Source organism: Oxyura jamaicensis, chromosome 1, assembly GCF_011077185.1.
Source record: "Oxyura jamaicensis isolate SHBP4307 breed ruddy duck chromosome 1, BPBGC_Ojam_1.0, whole genome shotgun sequence".
NCBI lineage: Eukaryota > Metazoa > Chordata > Aves > Anseriformes > Anatidae > Oxyura > Oxyura jamaicensis.
This window is the reverse complement of record NC_048893.1, coordinates 53,437,851-53,456,125: the sequence shown is the minus strand read 5'-3', so window position 1 is coordinate 53,456,125 and position 18,275 is coordinate 53,437,851. Positions and strand designations below refer to the sequence as shown.

General features: G+C 51.0%; 2 protein-coding genes across 2 annotated transcripts; one reads left to right on the top strand and one right to left on the bottom strand.

The window, feature by feature from the left end:
- Positions 1-1,787: 1,787 nt before the first annotated feature.
- ANKRD54 (ankyrin repeat domain 54) lies at positions 1,788-5,881 on the bottom strand. Its single transcript, XM_035310584.1, has 8 exons — positions 5,669-5,881; positions 5,520-5,567; positions 4,222-4,320; positions 3,785-3,856; positions 3,358-3,405; positions 3,127-3,251; positions 2,760-2,867; positions 1,788-2,111 (listed from the first exon to the last, which is right to left on the bottom strand). The coding sequence occupies exons 1-8, from the start codon at positions 5,871-5,873 to the stop codon at positions 2,037-2,039; spliced, it is 780 nt and encodes a 259-aa protein (XP_035166475.1). The 5' UTR covers positions 5,874-5,881; the 3' UTR covers positions 1,788-2,036.
- A 229-nt stretch (positions 5,882-6,110) lies between these two features.
- EIF3L (eukaryotic translation initiation factor 3 subunit L) lies at positions 6,111-15,611 on the top strand. The gene is made up of 13 exons (XM_035340828.1): positions 6,111-6,179; positions 6,355-6,403; positions 6,498-6,708; positions 7,268-7,347; positions 7,630-7,691; positions 8,740-8,809; positions 9,538-9,611; positions 10,521-10,692; positions 10,961-11,115; positions 11,885-12,055; positions 13,054-13,551; positions 14,592-14,672; positions 15,359-15,611. Exons 1-13 carry the CDS (start codon positions 6,147-6,149, stop codon positions 15,395-15,397), a joined length of 1,695 nt encoding a protein of 564 aa, XP_035196719.1. The 5' UTR covers positions 6,111-6,146; the 3' UTR covers positions 15,398-15,611.
- Positions 15,612-18,275: the final 2,664 nt, after the last annotated feature.

Below are 18,275 nucleotides of genomic sequence, written 5' to 3'. Positions count from 1 at the left end.
CTCCTCCCCACCAGCTCCGTACCAATGCAGGAGCGCAGACCGGGCAAGGCAGCTTTTCCTCGTTGCACAGCATGCCATCTTCCAGCTTGAAGCAATCCCCCCCAGATCTTCTTCCCTCTGCTTGTACGGTTTCACAGCAACTACCTAGATTTAAAGTTTGGATTTCTTCACCGTGGGAGTAAAGATCAGAAAGTGAGCCAGCAGCCGCGTACCTTGGTCTGCAAACAGACTGTTGTTTGAATTCAAACAATTTCGTGTCGTCACTTCTAATTTCAATACCAGGTTTGAGAGTAGCGGTTACAGAGCCTGGTGCTGTGCCTGGGGACTGGAACAGAGGTAAAGAGGAATGAGCCGCTCCGAAAAGAGAGAACTGGCTGAGGAGTCCAAAAAAGGCTGACAGGATTTTATTGAAGTTCAAAATACAAAAAGGTCAGATTGTCTCCCACCCCCTCCGTATCCTTCCCATCCAGCATACCCTAACAAAGGAACATTATTCACAGTGACAGCTCCAGCCCTACCACAGCGCTGTGTCTTAACCGTGGCTTCCAGCACGCAGTGGATGACCCCATGTAAAAGCAATGCGTATTCTGGTCTCTCAGCTTTGAGGTCCAGCTGGCCTCTTCCTGGACAGGAGGCCAGATGTTAGCGAAGATGCCGCTGAGGAATGCTCCAGACTGCAGCCGTTACCCAGTTCAGCTGGATCCTAAGAACAGACTCTCCAAACCGTCAGTTCCCAAGCTGTGGGGTTGGTATTGCTACCAGCACACCTCCTCATGTAGGTGTGCTGCACAGGTGGGAACTATTGGGCATGTTCTTATCACCCTGCTGTTGTCCGTGCCCTACCTATGAGATTTCACACCTCTGCTTCAAAACAAATCAACCCATGTCTTCATTACTAATCACAGCGGGGCAGAGCAGCAAGGGCAATTCCCTGCGTCCTCCATAGCTGCATCACCCCAAGCAGAAGTCATAACTTAATCCTCAAAAGGAACTCAAGACCCAGGAGCAGCATGTCTCTACAAGCAAGAAGCCCAGCCTGAGTGTCAGCTCTGGGTTTGGCAGCCACAAATCCTCCTTCATCCCAGCCCGACAATACGGCTGAATACACAGCAGCTCCTCTTGCTGCTGGACCTCCTGCCCGAGACTGCAGGAAACAGAAAAGTCAGTTACAGTGGGGTTTTGTTGCTTTGGTTGTTTTGATTTCTTACAAGATACAGATGTCTGCCTGAAACCGCGCTAATATTAAGTCATCCCCTAATCCTTATCTTTGCATCGGGGCAACCCTGACCTGCTAACTGTCTACCTGGGTAACTTTCACAAGTGATTCACTCTAGTATTTAAGCATTAACTTTCAGCAGTGATTTATAAACTGTGCCCAGAGGAACGTGTTGATTAAAAGCTTTGTATTCCCATTCGTAACAAGGCCAGATTCTCTGCCCTCGGACTGCAGGCTCTGGGGGCAGTTAGGATTAAGCCTGGGTGCGCGTTTCTGAAGGCAGTATGTTTGCTCAGCTGCTACCATGCAGAATAAAGTGCATGTAATTCTCACAGCGCAGAGCCTTCTGTTGTCCGAGGCGCCCACTTCCCACCCCCCATGCTGTTTGGTACTGCGGTGGTGGCAGAAGATGCCTGTTCCAGGCAGGTCTGTGACGGTGGCCAGCAGTGAGCTGAGCGGGCCTGTGGCATCAGCCACCGCCTGCATTGAGCTAAGTGCTTAGGACAAGGCAGAATACCTCTGAGAGGGGTATCCTATTCAGCGCCAGCCCATCTGATAAAAAGAACAACTCTTTTTTTTTTTTCTTCCCCAAAAGTCTCAGCCGCAGAACTCTGCTGTCCAAATCCCGCTGCCTCCCCACGAGGCAACTGTGGCAGCAGCCACAGGGACAGTCTGAGCACCAGCCAGAGCGCGGATCTGGCAGGAACAGCTGAGGCAGCAATGTTCATCAGTCTGTCTGACGTTCATCAATCAGTCTGCGAAGCGCGCCTTCTTCTCTAAGGCTTCTCCTTCTGGGTCAGAGACGTGGGTCGGAAGCCCGTTACCTCTTTTCCATCTTCTGCATCTGCAGGCTGAGTGACGTGAAGCTGGTGAGGAGGTCCGTAACCTCATCCACCTGCCACAAGAATACAGCTGGACATCAGGCACGGAAAGCAGCTGCCCACCACCACGGAGAAAACCCCCACGCAGCAGGGACTATGGATCAGCAAGAACACCCGTGCTGAGCGATTGGTTCCACAACCATGCAGGAGGACTTCTGTCCTCACACTCAAACAAGTCCTAATCTAAGGCAGAGGAGCTTTTCCCCCTTCCTCAGGAGACTGATGCTTGACCTCCACCTCATCTAACCAGCCCTTGAAACAGAAGCGTGTTGGGGCATTACTCAGAACCCAACACCGAGTATCACGGCCATGGCCTCTAAGCCTGTTTTCGAGGGCCAATCTTTGGTACCAGAAAAAGAAACGAAAGCAAAATAAAACCAACCAAATGGGTAAAACAAAGGCACCGAAACCCTGTGCGTTTGTGCTGCCTCCTGGCCTTAAAACACCTGTGCACTCAGCACACCTGATTTCCAGCTTCTCTGCTGAGCTGCTAGGCACACCGATGCCTTCTGCATTTTGAATTCCAGTCACCACATAACTTGGCCACGTCACCCAGCGTGGGCAAGAACACGTCCACAAGCCTGTCTTTTGCTCACGTAGCAACTCTCTTGAACGCAGAAGCCACAACGCAAGGTGAGTCACCGTAGCCCGACGCTGCCTACCTGCTCCTTCGTGCTGGTCATCTGTAACTTAGAGCAGAGGTCGTCCAGCTGTTCCTTCTGCTCATGCCTCCCCAGGCGGTCCAGGTATTCCCGCAACATCTGGATAATCTGAAACCAACAGGGAGAAGAGAAGAACATCAGACAGCTCTGTCAGGCTGGGATGTTTTTGCAGGAAGAGCACATAAAATTCAGAGCAGTGGTTGGAAAAAGGAAGGTCTCCAAAAACAGAAGGAAAAAGTCAAACTCTCCGCAGAGCAGCTAAAAGACTAGAGACGGGTATTTAAAAGCTGCTAAATGTGACCTGTAGCACGCAGGAGGCTGCCAGCGGCTGCAGCACCTCAGCAGGACGTGGGACCGTTTCTTTTACCTGTTTCACTTCGAGGCGTACGGCCTCCAGGCTGTGGGAGAGCCCTTCCTGCAGGATGTTGAGCTTCGATTTAGCGAGGTGCAGCGGGGTTCTGCCAGCTCGATCCAAGGCGTCGACTCTGGCCCCTGCAGGAGCAAGGACAGAAAGCGAGGTCTGTCTTAAAGGCTTAGTGTCCCTGGGGAACGTCAACAGGGCAGGGGCAGGCTGTAATTGTTAGAGAGGAAACGTTACCTCCGCGCAGCAGCGTGGTGATGACAGGAACGTGGTTCGTGCAGGCAGCTGGGGAGGGAAAACACAGGACACGCAACTCAGAGGTAGGAGCAAACGGCAAAATTTCTGCCACTTTCCCAAGGCTCTTTGCCATGAGAAAGAGGAAGAGCCCCACTGTTAAGGGTAACCTTGTTCTCCAGCCTGGGTACTCTCTCCGGAACAGATCTCACGCTCCTTGGGGCCGGCAGAGGCAGGGAAATGGATTTTCTCTACGTCTGACCCTAAGCCCTCATGAGGGATGAAGGTATTGAACACAAAGAATCCCTCTGAAGTTCTTAAAGCTGGGGATGCGTACTGTGATGCACAGGATAGAAGATGCAAAGGAAAAAGAGCAATGCAGTGCTCGCCTCACCTCCCCACATACAGAGCTGAGCTGTGCGGCACTTACCCAGGTGCAAGGGAGTGTTCCCCAGCCCGTCCCTCTGGTTCGGGTCAGCGCCGTGGTCCAGAAGCAGTTGCACTGTAAACAATGAAACAGAGCCACGTTGGTCCCTTCCCTCTGCCCCGTGACTGCACCTCGCTGCTGAAAGAAGCCTCGTTTGGCTGTGCCTCCGGTCCGCAGCTGCATTAGGGGTGCTTCTCTCAGCTCTCCAGCTCCCTCACTCCCGGAGAGGAAGGACTGGGGCTAAAGACATCCTTCCTTCTGCGCCAGCACAGCCCTACAGCTGGGAGCTGCTGCTGCTCCCACCCCAGCACGGGGACTGCAAGTCCCAGAGCTAGAGCCCAGCTGGCAGCTTTGCCACAAAACACACGGAACCGACGATTTCCGTTACATGCTGCAGCAAATGAAAGAACGTCCCCCAGAAGCGACCCCTCCCCACTCACCGATGTGGTCGTTGCCGTTGCAGGAGGCGAAGTGCAGGGCTGTCCGGCCTTTGTCGTCTGCAGCGCAGGGGTCGGCTCCATCCTCCAGGAGTTGCTGCACTGACGGTGCCAAGGAAGAGAAGGACGCAGGTGAGTTGGGGCGGCACCTGACCAGAAAGGGGTGACGCCACCCGCTCTTCTGCAGCTAATTATGGACTTTGCACGCTGTCAGCTGAGTGTGAGCCAGCTGCAGCAAGCACCCAGGCTCAGCAGAACCAGCAACACGCCCTCCTCCCCCTGCTACAGCCTTCGTCAGCTCGTACGTACTGCCTTAAAAGACAAGCCAACGGCTGTAACAGCTAATGCTCCAGATCCACCTAGCCAAATATTCAGGCTCCAAGAACAATCAGCAGCAAATTGAGTATAAAAAGATGCCAAGGATGCGAGGCTAGCTCTCACAGCCTTGAGTCACCCATATCCCAGGCACTTCCCAAGCCAGAAATAGCAACGTGTGGAGCCCTCCATGGGCTGTCTTCACAGATTTCTGCAGCCATTTTTTGCATCTGCATGAACTCTGCCCATCGGTGTGGACCCGTGGTGAGAAGTTTCACAGTGTAACCCCACCCAGTGAGGAGAAACTACCTCTTTGCATCTGTTTTGAATAGGCCACTTCCTGGGTTCACCTGCAGCTCCTGGTTTTTGCCCTACGAGTGGCTGCTACTGCCTGGGAGGCAGGCAGGTGAGAGACAGATGCCAAGAGTGGTATAAAGATACCCCTAAGAGATGATGTATGGAAGTGAGTTATCGAACAGCCCTGGCAGCCTTATCATCATCTGCTTGCAGTTGTTCCCCTTGCTCTTCCACCCAGCTGCTCCTCCCGCAGAGCTGCCTACTTTTCCTCAAGCTGTGGGGTACACGGAACACCTCGGGATTATAAAGAGGGGAACCCGTGCATCAAATACAGGTCCAGAACTAAAATGAAAGAAACAGGATTTTCATAAAGCCCGACTCTTCTGGTCTTCATCTCGACTTGGTGACTGAAGCCAAGCTGTGTCCTTCCTGCCCTGAGAGAGCTCACGGGTGCTGTACCCATCAGTCTGTGATGCTGGGCATATTTTGGGGTTGAAGGGTGCCCGGCAACCCCCCGTCTGACATCTCAGGAGCTCCCACACGCCAGCTCAGCTTCCAGCTCCGTCCCCACAGGGCCTGGTGCGCAGTTGGGCCGAGGGGACAGCACAGAGCAGGCCAGGACGCTGACAGGCGGCCGACCAACCACTGTCACCCCGCCTTATACCGGTGCCCGCAGCCCGGAGCCTCACCTGTATCCAAATCGTTCCCGTTGGCGGCTTCGCGCAGCCTCTTCAGAGCTGTGGAGAGAAGCCGGCGGTTACCGTGCAGGCCCGGGAAGGGCCGGGAAGCTCCCCCCGGGCCCGCCGCAGCCCCCCGCTCCCCTCCCGCCCCCCCTCACCGTGGCTCTCCTTGCCCGTAGGCCCCAGGCGGCGGTGGAGGCGGGCGGCCCTGCGCAGGCGGCGGGCCGGGATCTTGCCGGCGGGCTCGTCCCGCTGCCACAGGACGTGCAGGCAGCCCAGCGGGCCGCCCCCCGCCGCCACCGCCGGGCCCAGCCCCGGGCCTGGCGCCGCTGCCGGCCCCGAGCCGCCGCCGCCCTCCTCCATCCCCTCACGGAGCGGGCCCGACCGTCGGGGGGGGCGGGACGAGCCCGTCGCCATGGCAACGGCTCGGCTCCGCCAATCGGAGGCGCAGCACGCACCGGGTGCAGCCGCGGAGGCGGGAGCCGGGAGGGGATGATGGGCAGTCAGAGTGTCCAATCAGAGAGGATATCTGAAGACAGACAGATAATTCAACCAATAGCAGTGCGAGGCCTCTCACCTCTGCGATAGCCGTACGCCGGGTTGCCCGGCCTTCCTCCTTCCTGCCGCGCCGCAGCCATGGCCTACCCGGGCGAGGACTACGACAACGATGTGAGGGGCTCGGGGGTGGGGGCCGGGCCGGGCCCGGATCGGGATCGGGATCCGGATCCTGAATCCGGATCGGGATCCGAATTGGGATTGGGATCGGGATCCGGATCCGGATCGGCGTTCTGATCCGGATCCGGATCGGGGCTCACGTTGGTGACCTCCCTGCTCTCTCCCGCAGGCCGCCTACGACCCGTACGCCTACTCGGCCGACTACGACCTGCACACGGGTGAGTGCGGGCCGCAGCCCACGGGAGGGGGGTGAGCAGGCCCTGGGGGGCTGCCACACACCCCCCTGACCGCCGCTCCCTCTGCCCCTCGCAGGGGACCCGAAGCAGGACCTGGCCTATGAGCGGCAGTACGAGCAGCAGACGTACCAGGTGATCCCCGAGGTGATCAAGAACTTCATCCAGTACTTCCACAAGACCGTGTCGGATCTCATCGACCAGAAGGTGTACGAGCTGCAGGCCAGCCGCGTCTCCAGCGACGTCATTGACCAGAAGGTGTACGAGATCCAGGACATCTACGAGAACAGGTACCAGGCCGGCCTTCCCACGGGGGGGAATCGCCCCTCCAAATGGGATGAAACCACTCCCAGTTTGCAAAAGGAATCACTAATGGTCTTGTTCCAGCTCTGGGTTTTCTTTAAAATACAGCCTGTGGCTTGAATTAAATTGGTTTAAAAAACAGATATTTAACATAACCCTCGGTGAGTTGTGACCCATCCAAAAGAACATACAGTTCCTGTGGGATGTTGGCAGCAAAAAGTGAGCCCAGCAGTGCCAGTTCACAGAAACTGATGAGCTATAATCACGTCCGTTCTCTACAGGTTCTTCCGTTTGTGCCTGTAGCTGCGTTACTTTAGCATAAAGAGAATGTAAAAGTAACACATGCAATTGTTCTGTACTTTACAGACAAATTAAAGAATTTAATTTCCCTGTTTGCCCTTCTTCTTTGCTTCAACACTGGTCTTAATAAAGGGGGATGTTGCTCTACTTCCCGTCAAGTCCAAGCCTTCTGTATCATGAACTCTAGCTCCCACTCTGTGGTACTGCTAAACAGTTTCTCATGCCGTGTGTGTGTCTATCTTGCAGCTGGACGAAGCTGACAGAAAGGTTTTTCAAGAACACCCCATGGCCAGAGGCAGAGGCCATTGCCCCCCAGGTTGGCAACGGTAAGCATTTCTTCCTCTTTCCTTATCAGAGAGCTAAGGAACTAAATCACTTCTGATTTATTAGTGAGCTGGAGCACGCTGTCGCTGATTTCTGAGTCGCTCATCTTTGCTCACTGTGGCAGCTCCATCAGTAGATGCCTGTCAGGAAGTCAAAATTGAACACAGTGTCCTCTTTTGCCTCTCTTTATTGCCGTGCCAGTAAGAGCATCACCAGCATCTCTGAGAGTTCCAGGTGCCTAAGCCCTGTGGTTTGCTAACGTTCAGTTCTCTCACCTTTTACAGATGCAGTTTTCCTCATCCTGTACAAGGAGCTGTATTACAGGCACATCTATGCCAAAGTCAGCGTGAGTATTTGCCCCGTGTCTTCCTTTGGGTTGGATGCTGGCTTCTCTGGGCCATAACACTCACGCAGTGTTGGTGAGGTAGGGAAGAAGGAGGTGCTGGGAGGGAGCTAGATTTCTCCTGGATAGAGCTGTAAATACAAGACTTACAGATCCTTTTGTTTAGCGTGTTCCTTTGTGGTTCTTTATTTGTTCTTCAGATTAGCGGGTGGATGAGAGGGGGTGTCATGAGAGCGGGTGTCGCAGGAGCAGGCCGCGTTGTTTGTGATTAAAAGACCCCGTGGGGTCAGAGTGCCTAGTGGAGAGGGAAATAGGGGCACCAAAGAGGAGAAGGAAGCAAAAGAAATAATGATCTATACAAAACCACTTTTTTTTTCCTTCCCCTTAAAAAGGCTAATTTGAAATCAGTAGGAAAATCAAAGTAGTTTTTTTGTTGTTGAAAGAAAGAAACAGAACAGACATGTGGCTTACAGGGTAAATGAATAATAGCTGTAGCTTTGATGGGGACCAGAGGGTGGAGAAATGGGAACTTCAAAACGGTTGCTTTATTAACCCAAGTACCAAGGCTTGCTTTAACAGGAGAGACTGGTTTCTTGAGTTGCTCTGTAAGAGGTTCTCAAACTGCCCGTGGGTATCTACAGGAAACAAGATGGCTCTAGGAAGAGTGATTCCCTACTGTGTGCATTGGCCTTTCAAAAGCATTTTAAAATATTGTCAAGGGCCCAAGGTCTTTCACAAGGGGAGAAGGACAAGAAGCTGTGGAATGTAATATGAAGCTCCTCAGTCTGGACAAGGAGAGTGAAGGCATTGTATTTGCAGGAGATTCAGTGCTAGAAGCCACCTAAGGCTAGCCCTCTTCTACTGGACAATAATGAGACAATTTCAGGTTTTCTGGGTGGTGCTCATGGTGTCGAGGTTGAAAATTGGAGCTAACATTGCTAAATTAAACTCTTAACTGCTGTGACCATTGACTGTCCTTCCTACGTTATTGCCCATAAATCCAGTCCTGCTGTGCTTCAAACTGAACGGACCGAACTGCCTTCTGTTGCAGGGGGGCCCCACTCTGGAGCAGAGATTTGAATCTTACTACAACTACTGCAATCTCTTCAACTACATCCTGAGTGAGTTGCTGCAGTTCTGTTTTGGTTCGTGTGCTTTGGAGAGAAAGAATAGGCGGAGAGGATAAAGCTGGAGAAAGGGGGAGAAACTGGAGGATGTTTCCTTATAGATGGTGTAGAGAAAAGTAGTCTGTGAGCTTTCCATATATTTGAATTTATTGAACTTTATACCCAGGAACTTTAAACCACAAAAAGCTAAACATTTTACAGTGCTTTCTGAAATGTTCTAAAGAGAGAGAAGAGAAAGAAAGAAATCAAAACAAAGCCCACCTAGTTTTCTGTCTTCCTTGAATTTTCGCTTACAGCTTAATTTTGCTTTTAAGGTAAAGTAAAGGTAAGCTAGGAAACAGCAGCAGCGTTTCACAGCTCTTTACTGTTGTTGACTCCACTTGGGATAAATTTAAATGCTTGTGACTTCCTGCCAGTCATCTTGCGAAGAAAAGCGGCTGGGATAAACCCGTAGAATTTGTGTGCAGTTTCTGAGACTCATTGCTGCTGAGCAGTCACGCTCTGGACATTAGCCCTATATATACTTGTATTCTTTAAAAAGGAGGGTAGCTGAGGTAGCCAGAGCTACATATCACCTCCCTGCTGCAAGCTTAATTCATCTGCTGCTGTATTTCCCAGCTCAGTAAAGTTCTTGTATTCCCAATTCTGCCTCTCCCTCCAGTTCTGCCTCTGCTCTTGCTCGAGGCGTTAATTTCTCATCTGTTACTAACGGTCTTTTGCAGATGCTGATGGTCCTGCTCCTCTGGAACTGCCCAACCAGTGGCTCTGGGATATCATCGATGAATTCATATACCAGGTATGTGACGCTAAGTGACACTGTGTAGATGTGACACTGGGTAGATGAAATAGTTGTAAATATGTAGGCTTTTAAGCTACTGGGAGCCAATTAGGGAGTGCTGAACTGCTACTGATATTTCTGTTTCAGTTGTTGCCTTGTTTTTGTGGTGGTGGTGGTGGTTTTTTTTCTCATTTGGTTTGTTTTTTTTCAGCTTCGTTTTTGCCTGGTTTGTACAAAGCCTGACTGAAATCTGCTGCTATAACCACAAAGACTTTATTAATGTACTTGTTCATGCTAGTTCTGTTGTGTTACATGGTTTTACTTCAGTTTTGTAGTTTGCAGGGCCTTTATGCATGCACTGAATGATTACTGACCTTATTTGAAATCCATGGTCTAAGATCTCGATGTCAGGAAGCATTTTTATGCTTCCTGTTCAAAGTGCAGTAATTCAGATCTCAAATACTATTGGTTTTTCTCTACGGACTCCTTTCTGTGTAACTTAATATTGTAGAGGTGCTTCGAACTCCTCAAGTGCAGTCTTGTGAAGCTGATACGAAAAAGGGTGTGTGCGTGTGTGTGCGGGCACATCTTATGACTTGGCCATTCCTTTTGTTGCTTCTTTAGACAGCAAATTTGTGTTTAGTTGCCTGTCCTAACTGTCTAAGAGATCTTTCACTTGTTTGTGTTTTCTGGCGTTTTCCCTCAGATTGCCACTGCACAGTACCAGATTTTTCCGTAGGTGCTTTAATGGTGGCATAATTGGCCGCTTTGTTTGCCAGGTGGTCTCAAATTAAACCCTCCTCCTTCTTTTCCACGGGACTCATAGATTATCGTACTGCATTTGTGTGATCAGCTCATGAGCTTACTGCACTTAGATGAACATCTCCAAACTAGCCCCTCGACATCAAATCTGCTTTTTCCCCACAGTTCCAGTCTTTCAGCCAGTACCGCTGCAAGACAGCCAAGAAGTCTGAAGAAGAAATTGATTTCCTTCGTTCCAACCCCAAGATCTGGAACGTCCACAGTGTCCTTAACGTGCTGCACTCTCTGGTGGACAAATCCAACATCAACCGACAGCTGGAGGTCTACACAAGTGGAGGTGAGATAGCTGGGTGAAGCCAAGCAAGGTTGGTGTCTCTGCTGCCTTGCTTTGGTTTGACCAAGCTCTGTTCTCTTTGTACGGGAGCTGGATCAACCCCTTAGTCATCGGATGGATGGACTTTGAAGAGGTTCTTACGTTCTCATAGGCCTTACGTGGGCAATGATTGCACTCGAGGTCTTGCTCCTTTATTTGTGAACACAGAGGTGTGGAAAGGAGAGCTCGTTCCCTTGGAGGGACAGCGTAATGGCTCCTTTTTTGTTCCTAGGTGATCCTGAAAGCGTGGCTGGTGAGTATGGTCGCCACTCCCTCTACAAGATGCTGGGCTATTTCAGCCTGGTTGGGCTGCTGCGTCTGCACTCCCTGCTGGGGGATTACTACCAAGCGATCAAGGTTCTGGAGAACATTGAGCTCAACAAGAAGGTAATGAGGCAGCAAACCCTCCGCTGCAGTTTTCCAAATGCCTCTGTTCAGATAGGCTCCTGAAAACTTGCCATAATTGATCCTGTAGCTGAGGAAGAGCTTGTTGCTGTTGTCAGGAGATTGTTTATAGGATTAGCTGGAAGAAACGTCTAGTTCCACACTTGTGTGTGCTGAGCACAGCTGGAGCTTTGGCAGCAAATCAAGCCATATGATAATGACTGCTGCTGTTGTAGCACATACGCCCGATTCTTTAGGAGATTTGTTTGCTGTGTTGTGCAAGGCAGCATCATTATGGGGAATATTAATTGAATTGTAAGCGGTAGCACAGTGCTAGCGGGATACATCGCTCCCACCTTGGTTTATGGCTCATTCGTCTTCTTTTTGACTCTCCTGTTCTCACTGTGCCCACTCCCACGCTGCATGTGTTTGCTCTAGAACTGGGTGCTACTTGTGACAACATCAGCTAAAAAGAGTCCATCTGCAGCACGGGCTTGGTCCAAGGCTCGGCAGGAAATAGCGAGAAGGGGAGTTGAGTGAAGCAGTACTAGGCACAGTGCAGGGGTCTTCTGCTTGCAGGAAGCCATGGAAAACGTAGGAGGCGGGACGATCTAACAAGCAGTGAGGAAACCAATGCAGGGATGGGTGTGAGATGAGGTTTCCTACAATATTTGAGACTGGAGGAAAGGCAGAGGTGGCTGGATGGTGGGTAACGAGCTGCTGGGCTCAGAGGTGGTTGTCTCCCCTCTAACGGTTCCTCCATCCTTCTCAGAGCATGTACTCCCGGGTGCCTGAGTGCCAGGTGACCACTTATTACTACGTGGGCTTCGCCTACCTCATGATGCGGCGTTACCAGGATGCCATCCGCGTCTTTGCCAACATCCTCCTCTACATCCAGAGGACCAAGAGCATGTTTCAGAGGACAACCTACAAGTACGAGATGGTAAGAGAATAGGTCTAGGCTTCCCAAAAGAGGCTGCTCTCTCCTTTCCTGTCCCTCCTCTGTCACCCAATAACGTACATCTAATAGTCCAGCTTTATTTTCTAGACTGATGGTGACTGGAGATCCTTTGACCTCCTTTGCCATTTGTGCCGATATTTTCTTTTAGCTGTGTTACTGGTTCTTTTAGCTGTTCACTGTGCAGTTGCCCCTGTTCCACCTGCATTTTTCCTGTGGGCAAGGTTGTTAAGGAATGTCAGCTGCGAAGGACATTCTTGCCAAAGCTCCTTAAAACTCAGTCCTGTTCAGTCCCGTGTTTCAGGCTGCTTCTGTTATCAGATATATTTCCATTATCAGCTTGTCGCATGCAAATTGTTTAAATTCATCGTGGCTGAAACAAAGCTTCTGTCTTTCTCCACCTAAGCTTCCTCTGATGCCTTTTTTTTTAAACTACCTTGCTGCTATTTTCTCCTCTTCATCCTTATGATTCATTTACACCTCCTTGTGTAGCCAAATCAGGCAGTTCCTATTTCCATGGCACTTCAGAAACTTGGCGTGCAAGTTTTAGCCGCATAACTGTTCCGTCCCTCACTCATACAAATTTTCCTTCTAACTCTTTTCTTCGCTGGCCTCCCTAATAACAATCCCTTGCCTGTCCGTGTAGGAGGTGACTGTGAAACCTTTCCTTTCCTGTACCTGCTCCTCTGCACTTTCTTGCACCAAAGCAATCAAACTGCATCCAAGCTCTGTGTGGCTGTGGATACGTTCACTCCTCTGCGCTTTCCTCTTGTCATTTCCCCTTTTTCAGTGACGTTAGCCTTGCTACAGCATTCATCTGCTTTGCCCAGAAGCACTTCTCCTTGGTGCTGTTCCCTTGAGCATTAGGAGCGGCAGTGCTCTGGGTAAAGGCTCTGTCTCTGAAAAACACAGCTCCCACCTCTCTCCTGTGCCGTAAATCCTGAGCCCACCGAGAGGCTAACAGGTTCTCCTCTCTGCCTCAGATTAACAAGCAGAACGAGCAGATGCACGCGCTCCTTGCCATCGCCCTCACCATGTACCCCATGCGCATAGACGAGAGCATCCACCTGCAGCTGCGAGAGAAGTACGGGGACAAGATGCTGCGCATGCAGAAGGGGGACGCTCAAGTCTACGAGGAGCTCTTCAGTTACGCTTGCCCCAAGTTCCTCTCCCCTGTGGTGCCCAACTATGACAATGTGCACCCGAACTATCACAAGGAGCCCTTCCTGCAGCAACTCAAGGTCTTTGCTGACGAGGTTCAGCAGCAGGCTCAGCTCTCCACCATCCGTAGCTTCCTCAAGCTCTATACCACCATGCCCGTGGCCAAGCTCGCCGGCTTCTTGGACCTCACCGAACAGGAGTTTCGCATCCAGCTGCTTGTCTTCAAGCACAAGATGAAGAACTTGGTTTGGACCAGCGGCATATCTGCGCTGGATGGGGAGTTCCAGTCCGCCTCTGAGGTCGACTTCTACATCGACAAGGTTGGTATCTGCCCCTTGCTGGCTGGGAAGTTCCTTCACCCGGCAAATTTTGGCAGCACCGGGTTTTGCTCCAGCCTGTGGGAAACATTCCCTTGCCGTGTGATGGGCGCGGCCGCCCACGATGAAGCTGTAGCCGTGCTTAGTGGAAGTGCTGGTGGATGGATGGTGATAGGGTGCTGCACGCAGCTTTGGCAGGTATCACACCCAGGAGAAAAGGCCCTAAATGCCTTCCCCAGGACAGAGTGAATCATTTGTCAGTGTTCTCAGGGGGTGGTGGCGGGGTGACAGATAGTGCTGTCAGAGGCAGGTGAGATTAGCAGTTCTGAAGGTGAGCCCCCTGTGTCTCTCCTTTGCTTGACAAAGGAGGGCTCTGTCTCTGTCATGGTACAGTTCTGTTTCTCCCAGAAGCATCATTTGTCCCTGTCTGCCCCAGGAGGAATCTGAATGCAAGCTATGGTCCTGTCACCAACCTACCCGTGCAGCTTAGGGCAGTAGGAAACATGGGAAAGACCCTTTCAGGATTTTGTTTCAAAGCAATTGGGTTTCTTGCTGCCTGCCAAACAAGGAGAAAAGGTTGCCCCTTGCTCTCGGTCCTTAGAGCAGGCCTGGACCTGCAAGGCCTCACTGTTGCTTTGTCTTCCCTGTTTACCTCAACCAAATGGATTTGTGTCTGACTTGCACGGCAGCCCAGCTCTCCTGGTAGGTGGAGCCACTCTTAGCTGCTGGTAGAGGGAAGCAGAGTGTGAATTGGGGTTGGGGCTGTCAAACTGCTGCCAAGGGAGCTGAAAATATGCAGAGGGTGCGAGAACATGGGAAACAAATACAATACAAGTTTGGGACCCACCACAAGCGAGGGTAAAGGGAAGGCAGTCCCCAGAGAACGGCGCTTGCTGTGGGACTAGCACAGGTCAGGTAGGTATGTGTGTGGTGCTGAACTGGGGCCGGAGTCGAGCCCCTTCCGTTGCCCCTCCTGTTTGGCAGTGCCTGCTGCTCACTGCCAGCGCAGTCCGTTTCCTGACTTCCTGCTCTTCCTTCCCCAGGACATGATCCACATCGCAGACACAAAGGTTGCTCGGCGCTACGGGGACTTCTTCATCCGCCAGATCCACAAGTTTGAGGAGGTGAGGCCAGGCAGGAAAACTGCGTCGCTCTGTGGGAAGAGTAGGGGAAGGTTTGGGCTCTGGAGAGCCTGATGAAGGAGTACTTTGTGTGTGACAGCTGTGCTGTGCCTTGCTGCGCAAAGGCAAGTGGTTGGAGCAGCAGCTGCTCACTTCTGAGGAATGGTATGTTCTCAGGTCAGAAGTGCTCACCCAGTTGAGCCACACTGAAAAGGAGGGTTTTACTTTCTCATGCTGCGGACTGCATTGTCCCTAGAGAAGTGTGGTGTTCCTCACATCTCTGCCCTGCTAACTAAGGCTCAAGAAAGCATCCTCAAAGACATGACAGGAGGTGACGTGCTGTCGCTGCCCCGCTCTCCCAGCAGAGGCTGCTGTGGGGTTGGAAACTTTGGCAGCAAAATCCTGAGACGGGGGACTGTGAGCAGCACGTGGCTGAGGGTTACCCTGTTAAGATACCATTGCTGGAACTTTGCAGCCTCTCTTCTCCCCACATCTTCCTCTGCTGTCTTGGAGAGGAGGAGGGAGTTTCTCTAGTTCTATTCCAAACACTGCCTGCACCTACATGAGAGCTCTTTTGGCAGTGAGTTGCAGAGGAAGGAGTAGAGCCATTGGCTTAAGGCTGCTAAGGAGAACAGTAGTGTGTGTCGATCACTGTGTATTTTTCTGACCTTTGCTTTTTCTAATTCCAGCTGAACCGAACCTTGAAGAAGATGGGCCAGAGACCCTGAACCTTCTGTGGATGCAACAGTTGGCCTGAGCAGAGACGTGGGTGGGAGATACTATTCTCTTTGTGAGGGAAGGGAGCTCAGGGTTCTGGCATTTCTGGAATCCTCTGTGGCTCAAAAGGTTTTTGTACTTTAAATAAGCAGACTCATTTGGCTCAAACCATCCTACGAAGGACGAGACATCTAATAAAGGAGTGGAATTTTCCTGGTGAGCATTTGGTATCTGCTATTCTCATTTTTTTTCTTTCTCCCCTTCACGTAAGAACATAATTGCATCCGGAGATACGGGCAGCTACTGTCGGTTTGTGCTGTGTGTGGCTGAGGCTGTAGCAGGTAACGGGGAACAGCTCTACGTGCTCAGTGAGGCTGCAGGGCTGGTGAACAGGGAGAAAAGGAGCTGTTCCACAGCATTTCCACAGGATATGGAAAAAGCTGCAAGCTAATATTACTCCTTTTAGCTGTTGTTCCACGTTGAATAAACCTGAGTCCTGGTTGTTTTCCTAGAAGGCTGCCTTTTTGCCTTCCCACCCCTCTTTTTTTTTTAGCTCTTAAGAAGCAGAAATGCTCCCAAGTGGATCAACATGTTTTTAAAGGAAGGGGAGGATATTTTTAAACGTTCAACCAATATTAACTTTGGTCATCTGATGAGATGTCCTTGCTGGAGGCTGTGTTTTATTTCAGCACAGGCAATGCCCAAGACCTGGCCCTTAATTTAATGGAGTTCATTTTCCCCAGAAATTGCCTGACAGCATTCCATTTGTTAAAACCTTTTAAATGCTTTAAGCTTCAAATGTTTTCCTAGCTCTCTAGCCACCCTGGATTCTTCCAGGCAAACTTGCAGCGCCTTGAAAGAGCAGCTGAAAACTAGCCCTGTAAAGGGGAAGCAAGGATCTATAAATATTGGGGAAGAGGAATGGATGCAAAGAATGAACTGCATCTCCTCAGTCCTCCACACCCTCTCTCCCCCCTCTCCTTTTGCAGACTGCCTTTAAATAGTTTTGTGTTTGAGTGGAAACAACAGGTGCAAGAGAAAAAACCTGTGTGTGTAATGGGAAAGCTACACAAAGCACGCTTCCTGTACCCCGTCTGCCTCCTGGTACCCCTCCCTTTCATTCCTTTCCACTGAGAGAGGGTCCTGGCAGTCCAGCGTGGCTTCATGTGTGATTCTGTTTGGAAGTCAGGAATAATAAGCCTTTGTTGGACTATACGCTGTGTTTGAACAAGGGTCAAGTTTCTGCTGTCCTAGATAACTTCAGAAGTTGCATTCCCCATCACGAAGTCCTGTAACTCAAGCAGGCAGGGCACAGGCGAGGTTTAAGTGGGTAACTCCTGTTGGATTTCTAGCTGCTGCTGGTGTTGTGCTTGCTCAGAAATTGTGCCTGGTTTTGAAAGGTTTGGGGCAACCAAATCATTAAATGGAAGGACTGAGATGCCGCTGCACTGCAGCAAAACAGGAGCTGGGTGGTGTTCCAAGAGAATCTGGTCCTTTTTATTTTTAGGGCTGGCTCTTCTGCCTGAGTATATTTACCAACAGCAGCACAGTGACTAGAGCTGTCAACAGCAACACCCCTCTCGCTTTCTCATGATCCAAAGCCCAAGTTTTTCACAGATAATGTGCTAAGATAGATGTGATATACAACAGAGGAACCTCTGGCAAGGCAGCATCTCCATGATCTCATTCACAGCATAGCAAACGAATCAAATGTGTTGCTGGGAGTTAGTCCATTTTTAATCTGTGATTGATGTGTTTGGATGACAAACTTTCAGTGCATGTATGTACCAACTTACACCTTCCAGTGTTTTCAGGCTGTTTTCAGATACATGAGTAAGGTGCTGCTTGTGCTGCCAGAGTCTCTTCCTGAGGATGCACAGAGACCATCCGCTGCCCGGCACAGCTGGGCTGCCTGGCTCCCCGCCTCGTGAGGGACTGCTGAAGGTTAACTGACCGGGGCTGGCACTTGTGGAATGAAGCCAGGAAGAGCCGCAGCTCTCTCACAGAGCGGAAAGATGGGCTCAGTGAGACGTGGCGCCTGGCACCGCTTGAAACTGGAGGAATGCAGGGCGCTCATGCAGCATCTGCAGAGTCTTGCTGCTGGAATTGCGCTCTGCAGGGAGGCAGGGCGGGTTTGTTATACCTCAGCCTCGCGTGCCGCAGCAAGGTTCGGATAACAGATGTGCTCTCAGGCGGTTCTGGTCAACGTGGTTTTAAGAGGGAGCCACAGCACATTTATCTACTTTGTCTCTCTGACCTGCAGTCGTGAAGGGAGCAAGAATGGAGCGAGCAACCCTGGAAAAGGCAGTTAAGTAAACATCCCTGAGCCTGTGCTCCCTTAGGATACAGCAGGAAGATGCTGTCAGGCAGGTCTGGGGAAGGCTGAGCAGCCAGCTCTGTTGCTACAAAGTCGTGGCAAAACTTCCTTCCTTTCTTTACATAGTATCTCTTCTAGAGATTTATGCCACAGCTTGGCTTGGGCGCTTAAAGAGGGGCTGAACCTTAGAGAATGTATATTTTTACCTGTTACAGCTTTTGGGGCAGGGAGTGATAGAATGAAACAGACAAAGGAAGGAGTGGAGTATGGATGGTGCTAAGCATGAGATCTGACAGGAGAACGGAATGCACAGCCCACTTAAAAAAAAATGTGCAGAGGAAGAGGGGACTCCAGATTTGGGATTGGCAGCAATAAGCTCCACATCTGTGTGTGATGGATCAGTCTTCCACAGGGGTAGGTATAGATTGCCTGACTGGAAATGGAAAAAAAGCTTTAGCAAAATAAGCAAATGCTTAATAGCGTGCTTTCCCCCCCGGTCAGATCGTTACACTCAGCATACAAGCCAACACTTGTGACAATCCATCTTCTCACTGTCATGAGTTCCTGAGATC